Source organism: Dendrobates tinctorius, unplaced genomic scaffold, assembly GCF_039654945.1.
Source record: "Dendrobates tinctorius isolate UK_male_01 unplaced genomic scaffold, ASM3965494v1 ptg000093l, whole genome shotgun sequence".
NCBI classification, from domain to species: Eukaryota; Metazoa; Chordata; class Amphibia; order Anura; family Dendrobatidae; genus Dendrobates; species Dendrobates tinctorius.
The window spans coordinates 18,958,570-18,972,583 of NW_027361761.1; the positions used below are offsets into that span (position 1 = coordinate 18,958,570).

Sequence of the window (14,014 nt, forward strand, 5' to 3'; positions counted from 1 at the left end):
TAGGTGATGGCATTCCTCCCAAGACGTAGCATGACAGGGACTCTACATAATGAGTTCCTATACGCAGATGTATATTTTCTATGACTTGGGTCAATCTCCCCTGGCTCAGTGGGACAGAGTCAATGGCCTGAACGCTTAGGGGTTTGGTCAGCGTCCTACACCTCAGGCCATGAGTCTGGACAAAGTGAGCATCCACCAAATTGACTCCCGCTCCACTGTCGACAAACACCGGTATGCCCTCAGGTACCCCGCCAATCACCACTTCTGCTGACAAAGTACACTGAGAGGGCAAAATGGAGGAAATATAGACTCCCTGGTTGCCTCCCTCCACACGACCAGGGGAACGCGGCTGCTTAGGTTCTACCAAAGATTTGGCGCGCGCTGGGCAGAGTTTTAAAAAATGGCCAGTCTGCCCAGAGAAAAAACATGCCCCCATACCACGGCGAATCGCAGGCAACCCTCTTTTGAAATCCACTACTCCGATCTGCATGGGTTCCTCCATTAGCACTGGTGTGTCCTCCTCCCTAGCAAGGACTACAGGGAGCACATTTGGTGTATGCCTCTCCCTGAGGCGTCTATCCGCACGGATAACAAGGGACATGGCGGCCTCCAACTACTTGGGGGCGGCGTACTGCACCAGAGTATCCTGGGGACAGACCCTGCACAAAATGACTCCTAAGTGCAGGGTCATTCCACTATGTGTCAGTGGCCCACCTCCTAAACTCTGAGCAGTACTCCTCAGCAGGCTGGCCCCCCGCTTGATCATATGGAGTTGGGATTCCGCCAGGGAGACGCCATCAGGATCTCCATACACCAGCTCCAATGCCGCAAATACTCGTCCACTGATCGTAGAGATGGTGAATCGACTGGCAGGGAGAAGGCCCAGCATTGGGGATCACCCTTAAGAAGGGACATAATGATTCCCACCCATTGTTCCTCACTCCCTGATGAATGAGGATGGAGCCTGAAGTATAACTTGCAGGCCTCCTGAAAAACCAAGAATTTATCTCTCCCTCCAGTAAACCTGTCAGGGAGAGATATCTTGGGTTCTGTTTGGGCCTGCACCTCAACCAAGGCCCCAAACCCCACCAACTGCTGCAGCTGCCACTGTACTAATAACACACCAGGGAAAAATAACAGACAGGGAAAAATAAATAAACTTAGCTTGCTCTGCAGTCATGCACCAGACCGCAGAGGAAGGCACCCGGACACAGCTTCCAGCAGAAACACCAAGGCTCCAGAAGCTGCAACAGCACTGCTCCAAATAACTCCTCTCTTCAGCAAGGTTAGTTAGTGAATGACCAGTATTACCAACAACGAGCTAAGTACCTGACGACCTTTTATAGGAAGGAGGGGGGTGGTCACCACCTGCTGGCTAATTAAACATTTAGTAACACCAGCGGCCACCGGGGGGGCAAATCATCAGCAGAGCAACTACAGTTGCAGTAACACTAGCGGCCACCGGGGGCAAAAAATCATATTAACCCTCCAGGGCCTGAAAGGGAAAAGGTTCATATAAGAGAGTCCAGACTCTGCCACAGATCCGAAAATGGATCGTGTCAGGTCGGTAGTGCATGTAGTCGGATCAGAAGATGAGAGGAGTCTGGAGACTACTTCTTCTGCGATGGGATCAAATGTGGAGAGTGAATCGGGGGAAAAGTAGGGAGAGATGGGAGTCACAGCACTTAGTGGTTGGGAGCGGATTATCTATTTTCTCTATAAAGTGGGAGGCCAGGTCATCAGCACAAATGTCTGTGAGAGGGGCTTGTGCTTTTGGCCTGAGGAGGGCGTGAAAGGTGTCAAAAAGTTTCTTGGGGTTTTTGGATAGTGAGGAGATCAGGGTGGTGAAGTAAGTCTGTTTGGCGAGGTGAAGGGCAGCGTTATAGATTCTTAACATAAATTTGAAGTGGATGAAGTCTTCTGGTGTGCGGGTTTTCCTCCATAAGCATTCAGCACTCCTAGAGCATCGCTGGAGAAGTTGAGTTTGCGATGTGAGCTAGGGCTGTTACTTTGTAGATAATTTGTAGAAGGTAAGTATGTGTCCATGCACGGTACACTCTGGTGGGACCTCCCATGGTGTTAGGAGACCTCAGGCCTAAGTGAAGCCTTGTGAATGCCAGAATACACAGTGTTCTAATAGCTGGTTACTAAACACAATACATACACAAGCAAATTGCAAAAAAAATCATAATAACAATGAACTTACCAAGGAAATAGGACTGCCAAGTGAACCAGAAACATCCAGTAAGCTGATCAAAAGCCTCTCCAGTTCCGGGTCATCAGAATCAAAGCGATGTCCAAATAATATAGATACAATGATGTTACAGAAGGCAGTGTTCAATATCATGGCGTTGTCAAAGGGTTCACCTAAAGGAACAGCAAAAAGAAAGGGAAAATAACGATAAGGAAGCAAATTGTCTGTTTATTACCAAGACTATAGATAGATACAAATTCTAAATAGATTTTAGATCTTTGTAGGAAGATATTACATATATTTATTTATATATATATATATATATATATATATATATATATATATATATATATATATATCTCATTAAAAAGCCAGGGTTGTAATATTCATAGTGACAGAGGATGTATCCGAAACCAGATCGAAAGAGCTAGAAGCCCAACAACGTCATGCCAGTGCTGTTTTCAGATTAATGTGACAATACACGAAGGATAGGGCTATGATGTGGCTTTATTCATTACAACTTAGAACCTGGATGGGGGACATTTGTGCAGCATTATAATAGTTATATTCTTGTACATAGGGGCAGTATTATAGTAGTTATATTCTTGTACATAGGGGGCAGTATTATAGTAGTTATATTCTTGTACATAGGAGCAGTATTATAGTAGTTATATTCTTGTACATAGGGGGCAGTATTATAGTAGTTATATTCTTGTACATAGGGGGCAGTATTATAGTAGTTATATTCTTGTACATAGGAGCAGTATTATAGTAGTTATATTCTTGTACATAGGGGGCAGTATTATAGTAGTTATATTCTTGTACATAGGAGCAGTATTATAGTAGTTATATTCTTATACATAGGAGCAATATTATAGTAGTTATATTCTTGTACATAGGAGCAGTATTATAGTAGTTATATTCTTATACATAGGAGCAATATTATAATAGTTATATTCTAGTACATAGGAGCAGTATTATAATAGTTATATTCTTGTACATAGGAGCAGTATTATAGTAGTTACATTCTTGTACATAGGAGCAGTATTATAGTAGTTATATTCTTATACATAGGAGCAGTATTATAGTAGTTATATTCTTGTACATAGGAGCAGTATTATAGTAGTTACATTCTTGTACATAGGAGCAGTATTATAGTAGTTACATTCTTGTACAAAGGGGGCAGTATTATAGTAGTTATATTCTTGTACATAGGGGCAGTATTATAATAGTTATATACTTATACATAGGAGCAGTATTATAGTAGATATATTCTTGTACATAGGGGCAGTGTTATAGTAGCTATATTCTTGTACATAGGGGCAGTATTATAGTAGTTATATTCTTGTACATAGGAGCAGTATTATAGTAGTTATATTCTTGTACATAGGAGCAGTATTATAGTAGTTATATTCTTGTACATAGGGGCAGTATTATAGTAGTTATATTCTTGTACATAGGAGCAATATTATAGTAGTTACGGTATATTCTTGTACATAGGAGCAGTATTATAGCAGTTATATTCTTATACATAGGGGGCAGTATTATAGTAGTTATATTCTTGTATATAGGGGCAGTATTATAGTAGTTATATTCTTGTACATAGGGGCAGTATTATAGTAGTTATATTCTTATACATAGGAGCAGTATTACAGTAGTTATATTCTTGTACATAGGAGCAGTATTATAGTAGTTATATTCTTGTACATAGGAGCAGTATTATAGTAGTTATATTCTTGTACATAGGGGCAGTATTATAGTAGTTATATTCTTGTACATAGGAGCAATATTATAGCAGTTATATTCTTGTACATAGGAGCAGTATTATAGCAGTTATTTTCTTGTACATAGGAGCAGTATTATAGTAGTTATATTCTTGTATATAGGGGCAATTTTTATTGTAAAAACCAAACAAATACAAATAACATTCCTCCAATAATGCAAAACTGAATTCACCAGGATTGTACATACATTCATTACATATCCAGTTTATATATATCAAATTAACTTAGAGTCCATTCTCCTAGTTTGAGGAGGGAAAAAAAACAAAAAAAACAAAACAAACACACTTTGCAAGCAGAGCTCATCATGTTCCTACCCAGTGACTCATCCTTCTCTATCTTAACATTTCCTAATTTCTCCTAATGATTTTTCCTATCTGAGTTCAGACATTATCTGGTTCACAGCGTCACAGATCTGAGTCGGAGTTATTCTGTTCACCACCGGTCTCCATCTCAGACTCTTCCCGAGTGCCCTCAGGTAAGGGCTTCCGCTTTGGCGGAGGACAGTCCTCTACGTCCCTATCACACTCTGCGTCAATTCTTTTAAGGTCATCTTCAAAATCGCCGTCAGACTCAGACAGAACATCAAACCTGTTAGATACGACCATTACACCTGCAGAACTGTGGAATTTCTTCCCGGCTCCTTGGCCAGTGTCATACTCCTCAGGTTTACGGGAGGCCTTGTCCTTTTTCTTCCTTTTCTGATTATTGCTATTCCCTTCAGACACAGATGGTAGCACTGAAGTAATGCCTTCCTGTGACCGCTGCCCCTGAGGTACAACCTCCATACTCCCCTGCTCTCTCTCTGAACCCTGCTGCTCTGGAGTTAGCTGAGTAGACCCCTGGTGGACCTCTGGTCTGGTCAGTATTTCCCCTGACAGTAAAGCTGCCTCCTCCAGAATCTCTGTCCCTGCCACCAAGTCCTCGTCAGGAAAGTCCTTACAGATATTGTGCCAGGCGTCTGGACAGTCCCTGTGAGGGTGACCGATCTTCCCACAGAGGTTGCACCTGATGTTCTGGCAGTCTGCAGCTAGATGGCCGACCTCCCCACACAGGCTGCACTTCACCACAGTACAGGTATTTGCCAGGTGACCCGCCTTGCCACATTTAAAGCACTTACGAGGCTGCCCAGGATAGAAACACACACCCCTCTCCCTCCCAATAAAGAAGGAGTTGGGTAAATGGGCAGTGATGTTATTGCATTGGCGCAGTTTCACCAAAACCCGCCACCCTCCCGTCCAGATCCCATCACTGTCTCTGCTTTTGGTGAGGTCAGAGACCAGGTCACAATGCCTCTGGAGCCACACCACAATGTCCTGCGGGGGAACAGACTCATTCCAGAAGATGACACTAACAGTAACGGTATCTGGCTTAGAGATAGGAATAAAGCTGAACTTACTCCAGCCCTCCGTGTCTCTAAACTTGGGGAAACTAGACCAGAATCTGTCCAGGTCAGACATGAGCTTAAAGCTGACATCATAGCCCTGCCTGTCTGGAAGATTAATCACTGCCAGGATGCTGACTGGCACAAACCCCATCTGGTGGCACAAGAGATCCTTGATGACAAACCTCCTGTCTGGCAGGTCCTCCTTGGCACCTCTGTGCCGGAAACGCACGACGTTTCTCCGTTTAAACGCCTGGCCTGTATAATTGGAACCAGAGGTAAAGGACGGAGCACCACGACTCCAGGCATTACTGGGGGGACCGTGCGGGGTCACATTGGGTTGACTGACGGGGTGAAGGTCTGCAGCAGGAGGGGAAGCCACACCTTGTGTGCTCGAAATTAAAGGGGGAAAATCACAGACATTATCATGCACATTGTTATCATCAGCATCAATGTCATTATCAGACTGTGCAGCGTCCACCAAAGATACTGTGCTCCCCCAAGCCCCCGACCCCCCAGATACAGTGCGGTTATCCCCAGCATCAGAGCCCTGCTGGGCACCATCAGTAATGACCGGCACATGTCCACTGCCCAACTGTTGTGCTTGGCATTCTGAGACTTGTAGTCCCTCTGCTGGAAAGTGCAGTCCATGCTGCTGCTTGGAATCTGCTGCAGGCTGCTGTGCTGGGCATTCTGAGACTTGTGGTACACCTGCTGGAATCTGCATAACATGCTGCTGCTTGGGATCTGCCGCAGGCTGCTGCGGCTGCAGTATCTGACCCTTTTGGAAGCAAAAACTTGCAGGCTGCAGCACTGGCCGCACCGGCTTCTGGGGCTCACCTGGGACAATGTCTGAGCTGGAACCAGCAGAGTCCTGCTTGTGTGCCATAAACAGTTCCTGGTTCCTATAAGTCTCTGCCAGGGGCCCCATTCTCTCTAGGATACAGTCCATGTCTGTCACCACTTTTGCCAGCTGTATACCAAGCATGTTCAGAGTCTGATCATAAAAGGTGTGATCTCCACCAGGATTAGCAGCCTTTACCTTATAGCCCATGTCTATCTGTTTCTGCAGCAAGTCTTTGTGCTGCTGTAACTCACCGAGCCTCTTGACCAGTCCTGGGATCTCCTCTGCGACCTGAAGCTCAGGTGCACATGGCGTCTCCTCCTGGGATCCTGCTTTCAGCAATGTCCCTGGATGCTTGAAACCAGACGTCTCCTTAACTTTCACCACGACTGGTTTCGTGGCTCCAGGCTCCACAGCACTTTTACTGCTGCCACCTGACTGCGACCTTGTGCGCCCAGAGCTCGCCATGCTGGCCACCACATGCTTCTGCTGCAGGTTCTCCTGGAGCGTCTGTCTCTCCAGTGAGGTTCTCCTCTGTCTGCTGGGAGTCAGCTGCACACCTGAAGATGGTGATGGCACCTCCTGAGCTGCAGGCTGCTTTCCTCCATTCAGCTTCTCACCAGTAGATTTCTTTTGGATTTCTCCTAGTTGTCCTTCACTCTGCTTGCCTTGGCTGGCCGACTGCTTAACTGGAACTTTCTTACCCACAGCCATGGCTTTTCCTTGTTCCGTTACTTTATGCACTTTCACAGCTTCATCTTTCTTGCTGCTGCTGCTACTTCCATTCTGAGCCTTCTTTCCCTCAGAAACAACTTTGGGACTTGCATCTGCCTTAGACACAACTTGAGCGTTACTTCCAAGTGTAGGCCTGGAAGCCTGGGCCTTGCTTGGGGAGTTACCCCGCCCAGGGTGGCCTCCCCCTGGGCTTGCTCCAGACATCAGGAGAGCTACAAACACACAACCTCACAGCTAGGAGGCAGTATTATAGTAGTTATATTCTTGTACATAGGAGCAGTATTATAGTAGTTATATTCTTGTATATAGGGGCAGTATTATAGTAGTTATATTCTTGTACATAGGAGCAGTATTATAGTAGTTATATTCTTGTACATAGGGGCAGTATTATAGTAGTTATATTCTTGTACATAGGAGCAGTATTATAGTAGTTATATTCTTGTATATAGGGGCAGTATTATAGTAGCTATATTCTTGTATATAGGGTCAGTATTATAGTAGTTATATTCTTGCATATAGGGGGCAGTATTATAGTAGTTATATTCTTGTATATAGGGGCAGTATTATAGCAGTTATATTCTTGTACATAGGGGGCAGTATTATAGCAGTTATATTTTTAAACATAGGGACAGTATTATAGTAGTTATATTCTTGTACATAGGGGCAGTATTATTGTAGTTATATTCTTGTACATAGGAGCAGTATTATAGTAGTTATATTCTTATACATAGGAGCAGTATTATAGTAGTTATATTCTTGTACATAGGAGCAGTATTATAGTAGTTACATTCTTGTACATAGGAGCAGTATTATAGTAGTTATATTCTTATACATAGGAGCAGTATTATAGTAGTTATATTCTTATACATAGGGGGCAGTATTATAGTAGTTATATTCTTGTACATAGGGGCAGTGTTATAGTAGTTATATTCTTGTACATAGGAGCAGTATTATAGTAGATATATTCTTGTACATAGGGGCAGTGTTATAGTAGTTATATTCTTGTACATAGGGGCAGTATTATAGTAGTTATATTCTTGTACATAGGAGCAGTATTATAGTAGATATATTCTTGTACATATGGACAGTGTTATAGTAGTTATATTCTTGTACATGGGGCAGTATTATAGTAGTTATATTCTTGTACATAGGAGCAGTATTATAGTAGTCATATTCTTGTATATAGGGTCAGTATTATAGTAGTTATATTCTTGCATATAGGGGGCAGTATTATAGTAGTTATATTCTTGTACATAGGAACAGTATTATAGTAGTCATATTCTTGTATATAGGGTCAGTATTATAGTAGTTATATTCTTGCATATAGGGGGCAGTATTATAGTAGTTATATTCTTGTACATAGGGGCAGTATTATAGTAGTTATATTCTTGTACATAGGAGCAGCATTATAGTAGTTACATTCTTGTACATAGGAGCAGTATTATAGCAGTTATATTCTTATACATAGGAGCAGTATTATAGTAGTTATATTCTTGTACATAGGAGCAGTATTATAGTAGTTATATTCTTGTACATAGGGGCAGTATTATAGTAGTTATATTCTTATACATAGGAGCAGTATTATAGTAGTTATATTCTTGTACATAGGAGCAGTATTATAGCAGTTATATTCTTATACATAGGAGCAGTATTATAGTAGTTATATTCTTGTACATAGGAGCAGTATTATAGTAGTTATATTCTTGTACATAGGGGCAGTATTATAGTAGTTATATTCTTGTACATAGGAGCAATATTATAGCAGTTATATTCTTGTACATAGGAGCAGTATTATAGCAGTTATATTCTTATACATAGGGGGCAGTATTATAGTAGTTATATTCTTGTATATAGGGGCAGTATTATAGTAGTTATATTCTTGTACATAGGGGCAGTATTATAGTAGTTATATTCTTATACATAGGAGCAGTATTATAGTAGTTATATTCTTGTACATAGGAGCAGTATTATAGCAGTTATATTCTTATACATAGGAGCAGTATTATAGTAGTTATATTCTTGTACATAGGAGCAGTATTATAGTAGTTATATTCTTGTACATAGGGGCAGTATTATAGTAGTTATATTCTTGTACATAGGAGCAATATTATAGCAGTTATATTCTTGTACATAGGAGCAGTATTATAGCAGTTATATTCTTGCACATAGGAGCAGTATTATAGCAGTTATATTCTTGTATATAGGGGCAGTATTATAGTAGTTATATTCTTGTACATAGGAGCAGTATTATAGTAGTTATATTCTTGTACATAGGGGCAGTATTATAGTAGTTATATTCTTGTACATAGGAGCAGTATTATAGTAGTTATATTCTTGTATATAGGGGCAATTTTTATTGTAGAAACCAAACAAATACAAATAACATTCCTCCAAAAATGCAAAACTAAATTCACCAGGATTGTACATACATTCATTACATATACAGTTTATACATATCAAATTAACTTAGGGTTCATATTCCTAGTTTGAGGAGGGAAAAAAAAAAAAAAAAACACTTTGCAAACAGAGCTCATCATATTCCTACCCAGTGACTCATCCTTCCATATCTTAACATTTCCTAATTTCTCCTAATGATTTTCCCTATCTGAGTTTGGACATTATCTGGTTGACAGCGTCACAGATCTGAGTCGGAGTTATTCTGTTCACCACCGGTCTCCATCTCAGACTCTACCCGAGTGCCCTCAGGTAAGGGCTTCCGCTTTGGCGGAGGACAGTCCTCTACATCCCTATCACACTCTGCGTCAATTCTTTTAAGGTCATCTTCAAAATCGCCGTCAGACTCAGACAGAACATCAAACCTGTTAGATACGACCATTACACCTGCAGAACTCTGGAATTTCTTCCCGGCTCCTTGGCCAGTGTCATACTCCTCAGGTTTACGGGAGGCCTTGTCCTTTTTCTTCCTTTTCTGATTATTACTATACTCTTCAGACACAGATGGTAGCACTGAAGTAATGCCTTCCTGTGACCGCTGCCCCTGAGGTACAACCTCCATACTCCCCTGTTCTCTCTCTGAACCCTGCTGCTCTGGTGTTAGCTGAGTAGACCCCTGGTGGACCTCTGGTCTGGTCAGTATTTCCCCTGACAGTAAAGCTGCCTCCTCCAGAATCTCTGCCCCTGCCACCAATTCCTCGTCAGGAAAGTCCTTACAGATATTGTGCCAGGCGTCTGGACAGTCCCTGTGAGGGTGACCGATCTTCCCACAGAGGTTGCACCTGATGTTCTGGCAGTCTGCAGCTAGATGGCCGACCTCCCCACACAGGCTGCACTTCACCACAGTACAGGTATTTGCCAGGTGACCGGCCTTGCCACATTTAAAGCACTTACGAGGCTGCCCAGGATAGAAACACACACCCCTCTCCCTCCCAATAAAGAAGGAGTTGGGTAAGTGGGCAGTGATGTTATTGCATTGGCGCAGTTTCACCAAAACCCGCCACCCTCCCGTCCAGATACCATCACTGTCTCTGCTTTTGGTGACGTCAGAGACCAGGTCACAATGCCTCCGGAGCCACACCACAATGTCCTGCGGGGGAACAGACTCATTCCAGAAGATGACATTTACGGTGACAGTATCTGGCTTAGAGATAGGAATAAAGCTGAACTTTCTCCAGCCCTCCGTGTCTCTAAACTTGGGGAAACTAGACCAGAATCTGTCCAGGTCAGACATGAGCTTAAAGCTGACGTCATAGCCCTGCCTGTCTGGAAGATTAATCACTGCCAGGATGCTGACTGGCACAAACCCCATCTGGTGGCACAAGAGCTCCCTGATGACAAACCTCCTGTCTGGCAGGTCCTCCTTGGCATGTCCATGTCCGTCACCACTTTTGCCAGCTGTATACCAAGCATGTTCAGAGTCTGATCACAAAAGGTGTGATCCCCACCGGGATTAGCAGCCTTTACCTTATAGCCCATTTCTATTTGCTTCTGCAGCAAGTCTTTGTGCTGCTGTAACTCACCGAGCCTCTTGACCAGTCCTGGAATCTCCTCTGCGGCCTGAAGCTCAGGTGCACGTGGCGTCTCCTCCTGGGATCCGGCTTTCAGCAATGTCCCTGGATGCTTGAAACCAGACGTCTCCTTAACTTTCACCACCGCTGGTTTCGTGGCTCCAGGCTCCACAGCACTTTTACTGCTGCCACCTGACTGCGACCTTGTGCGCCCAGAGCTCGCCATGCTGTCCACCACATGCTTCTGCTGCAGGTTCTCCTGGAGCATCTGTCTCTCCAGTGAGGTTCTCCTCTGTCTGCTGGGAGTCAGCTGCACACCTGAAGATGGTGATGGCAGCTCCTGAGCTGCAGGCTGCTTTCCTCCATTCAGCTTCTCACCAGTAGATTTCTTTTGGATTTCTCCTAGTTGTCCTTCACTCTGCTTGCCTTGGCTGGCCGACTGCTTAACTGGAACTTTCTTACCCACAGCCATGGCTTTTCCTTGTTCCGTTACTTTACGTACTTTCACAGCTTCATCTTTCTTGCTGCTGCTGCTACTTCCATTCTGAGCTTTCTTCCCCTCAGAAACAACTTTGGGACTTTCATCCGCCTTAGACACAACTTGAGCGTTACTTCCAAGTGTAGGCCTGGAAGCCTGGGCCTTGCTTGGGGAGTTACCCCGCCCAGGGTGGCCTCCCCCTGGGCTTGCTCCAGACATCAGGAGAGCTACAAACACACAACCTCACAGCTAGGAGGCAGTATTATAGTAGGTATATTCTTGTATATAGGGGCAGTATTATAGTAGCTATATTCTTGTATATAGGGGCAGTATTATAGTAGTTATATTCTTGCATATAGGGGGCAGTATTATAGTAGTTATATTCTTGTATATAGGGGCAGTATTATAGCAGTTATATTCTTGTACATAGGGGGCAGTATTATAGCAGTTATATTTTTAAACATAGGGACAGTATTATAGTAGTTATATTCTTGTACATAGGGGCAGTATTATAGTAGTTATATTCTTATACATAGGGGGCAGTATTATAGTAGTTATATTCTTGTACATAGGGGCAGTATTATAGTAGTTATATTCTTGTACATAGGAGCAATATTATAGTAGTCATATTCTTGTATATAGGGTCAGTATTATAGTAGTTATATTCTTGCATATAGGGGGCAGTATTATAATAGTTATATTCTTGTACATAGGAGTAGTATTATAGTAGTCATATTCTTGTATATAGGGTCAGTATTATAGTAGTTATATTCTTGCATATAGGGGGCAGTATTATAGTAGTTATATTCTTGTACATAGGGGCAGTATTATAGTAGTTATATTCTTGTACATAGGAGCAGTATTATAGTAGTTACATTCTTGTACATAGGAGCAGTATTATAGCAGGTATATTCTTGTATATAGGGGCAGTATTATAGTAGTTATATTCTTGTACATAGGGGCAGTATTATAGTAGTTATATTCTTATACATAGGAGCAGTATTATAGTAGTTGTGTTCTTGTACATAGGAGCAGTATTATAGCAGTTGTATTCTTATACATAGGAGCAGTATTATAGTAGTTATATTCTTGTACATAGGGGCAGTATTATAGTAGCTATATTCTTGTACATAGGGGGCAATTTTTATTGTAAAAACCAAACAAATCCAAATAACATTCCTCCAATAATACAAAACTGAATTCACTAGGATTGTACATACATTCATTACATATCCAGGTTATAAATATCAAATTAACTTAGAGTCCATACTCGTAGTTTGAGGAGAGAAAAAAAAAAAAAAAAACACTTTGCAAACAGAGCTCATCATGTTCCTACCCAGTGACTCATCCTTCTCTATCTTAACATTTCCTAATTTCTCCTAATGATTTTCCCTATCTGAGTTTGGACATTATCTGGTTGACAGCGTCACAGATCTGAGTCGGAGTTATTCTGTTCACCACCGGTCTCCATCTCAGACTCTACCCGAGTGCCCTCAGGTAAGGGCTTCCGCTTTGGCGGAGGACAGTCCTCTACTTCCCTATCACACTCTGCGTCAATTCTCTTAAGGTCATCTTCAAAATCGCCGTCAGACTCAGACAGAACATCAAACCTGTTAGATACGACCATTACACCTGCAGAGCTCTGGAATTTCTTCCCGGCTCCTTGGCCAGTGTCATACCCCTCAGGTTTACGGGAGGCCTTGTCCTTTTTCTTCCTTTTCTGATTATTGCTATACTCTTCAGACACAGATGGTAGCACTGAAGTAATGCCTTCCTGTGACCGCTGCCCCTGAGGTACAACCTCCATACTCTCCTGTTCTCTCTCTGAACCCTGCTGCTCTGGTGTTAGCTGAGTAGACCCCTGGTGGACCTCTGGTCTGGTCAGTATTTCCCCTGACAGTAAAGCTGCCTACTCCAGAATCTCTGCCCCTGCCACCAAGTCCTCGTCAGGAAAGTCCTTACAGATATTGTGCCAGGCGTCTGGACAGTCCCTGTGAGGGTGACCGATCTTCCCACAGAGGTTGCACCTGATGTTCTGGCAGTCTGCAGCTAGATGGCCGACCTCCCCACACAGGCTGCACTTCACCACAGTACAGGTATTTGCCAGGTGACCTGCCTTGCCACATTTAAAGCACTTACGAGACTGCCCAGGATAGAAACACACACCCCTCTCCCTCCCAATAAAGAAGGAGTTGGGTAAGTGGGCCGTGATGTTATTGCACTGGCGCAGTTCACCAAAACCCGCCACCCTCCCGTCCAGATCCCATCACTGTCTCTGCTTTTGGTGAGGTCAGAGACCAGGTCACAATGCCTCCGGAGCCACACCACAATGTCCTGCGGGGGAACAGACTCATTCCAGAAGATGACACTTACAGTGACAGTATCTGGCTTAGAGATAGGAATAAAGCTGAACTTACTCCAGCCCTCCGAGTCTCTAAACTTGGGGAAACTAGACCAGAATCTGTCCAGGTCAGACATGAGCTTAAAGCTGACATCATAGCCCTGCCTGTCTGGAAGATTAATCACTGCCAGGATGCTGACTGGCACAAACCCCATCTGGTGGCACAAGAGCTCCCTGATGACAAACCTCCTGTCTGGCAGGTCCTCCTTGGCACCTCTGTGCCGGAAACGCA

At 43.2% G+C, this 14,014-nt stretch overlaps 1 protein-coding gene across 3 annotated transcripts in view; it reads right to left on the bottom strand.

The window, feature by feature from the left end:
• LOC141098594 (cytochrome P450 2C5-like) overlaps positions 1–14,014 on the bottom strand; it is a 227,412-nt gene that overhangs the window by 50,414 nt on the left and 162,984 nt on the right. For all 3 annotated transcript variants that reach the window (XM_073586512.1, XM_073586513.1, XM_073586514.1), the window contains one exon: positions 2,207–2,367. In XM_073586512.1, the coding sequence (XP_073442613.1) occupies positions 2,207–2,367 (161 nt within the window). The remainder of the gene's footprint in view (positions 1–2,206; positions 2,368–14,014) is intronic.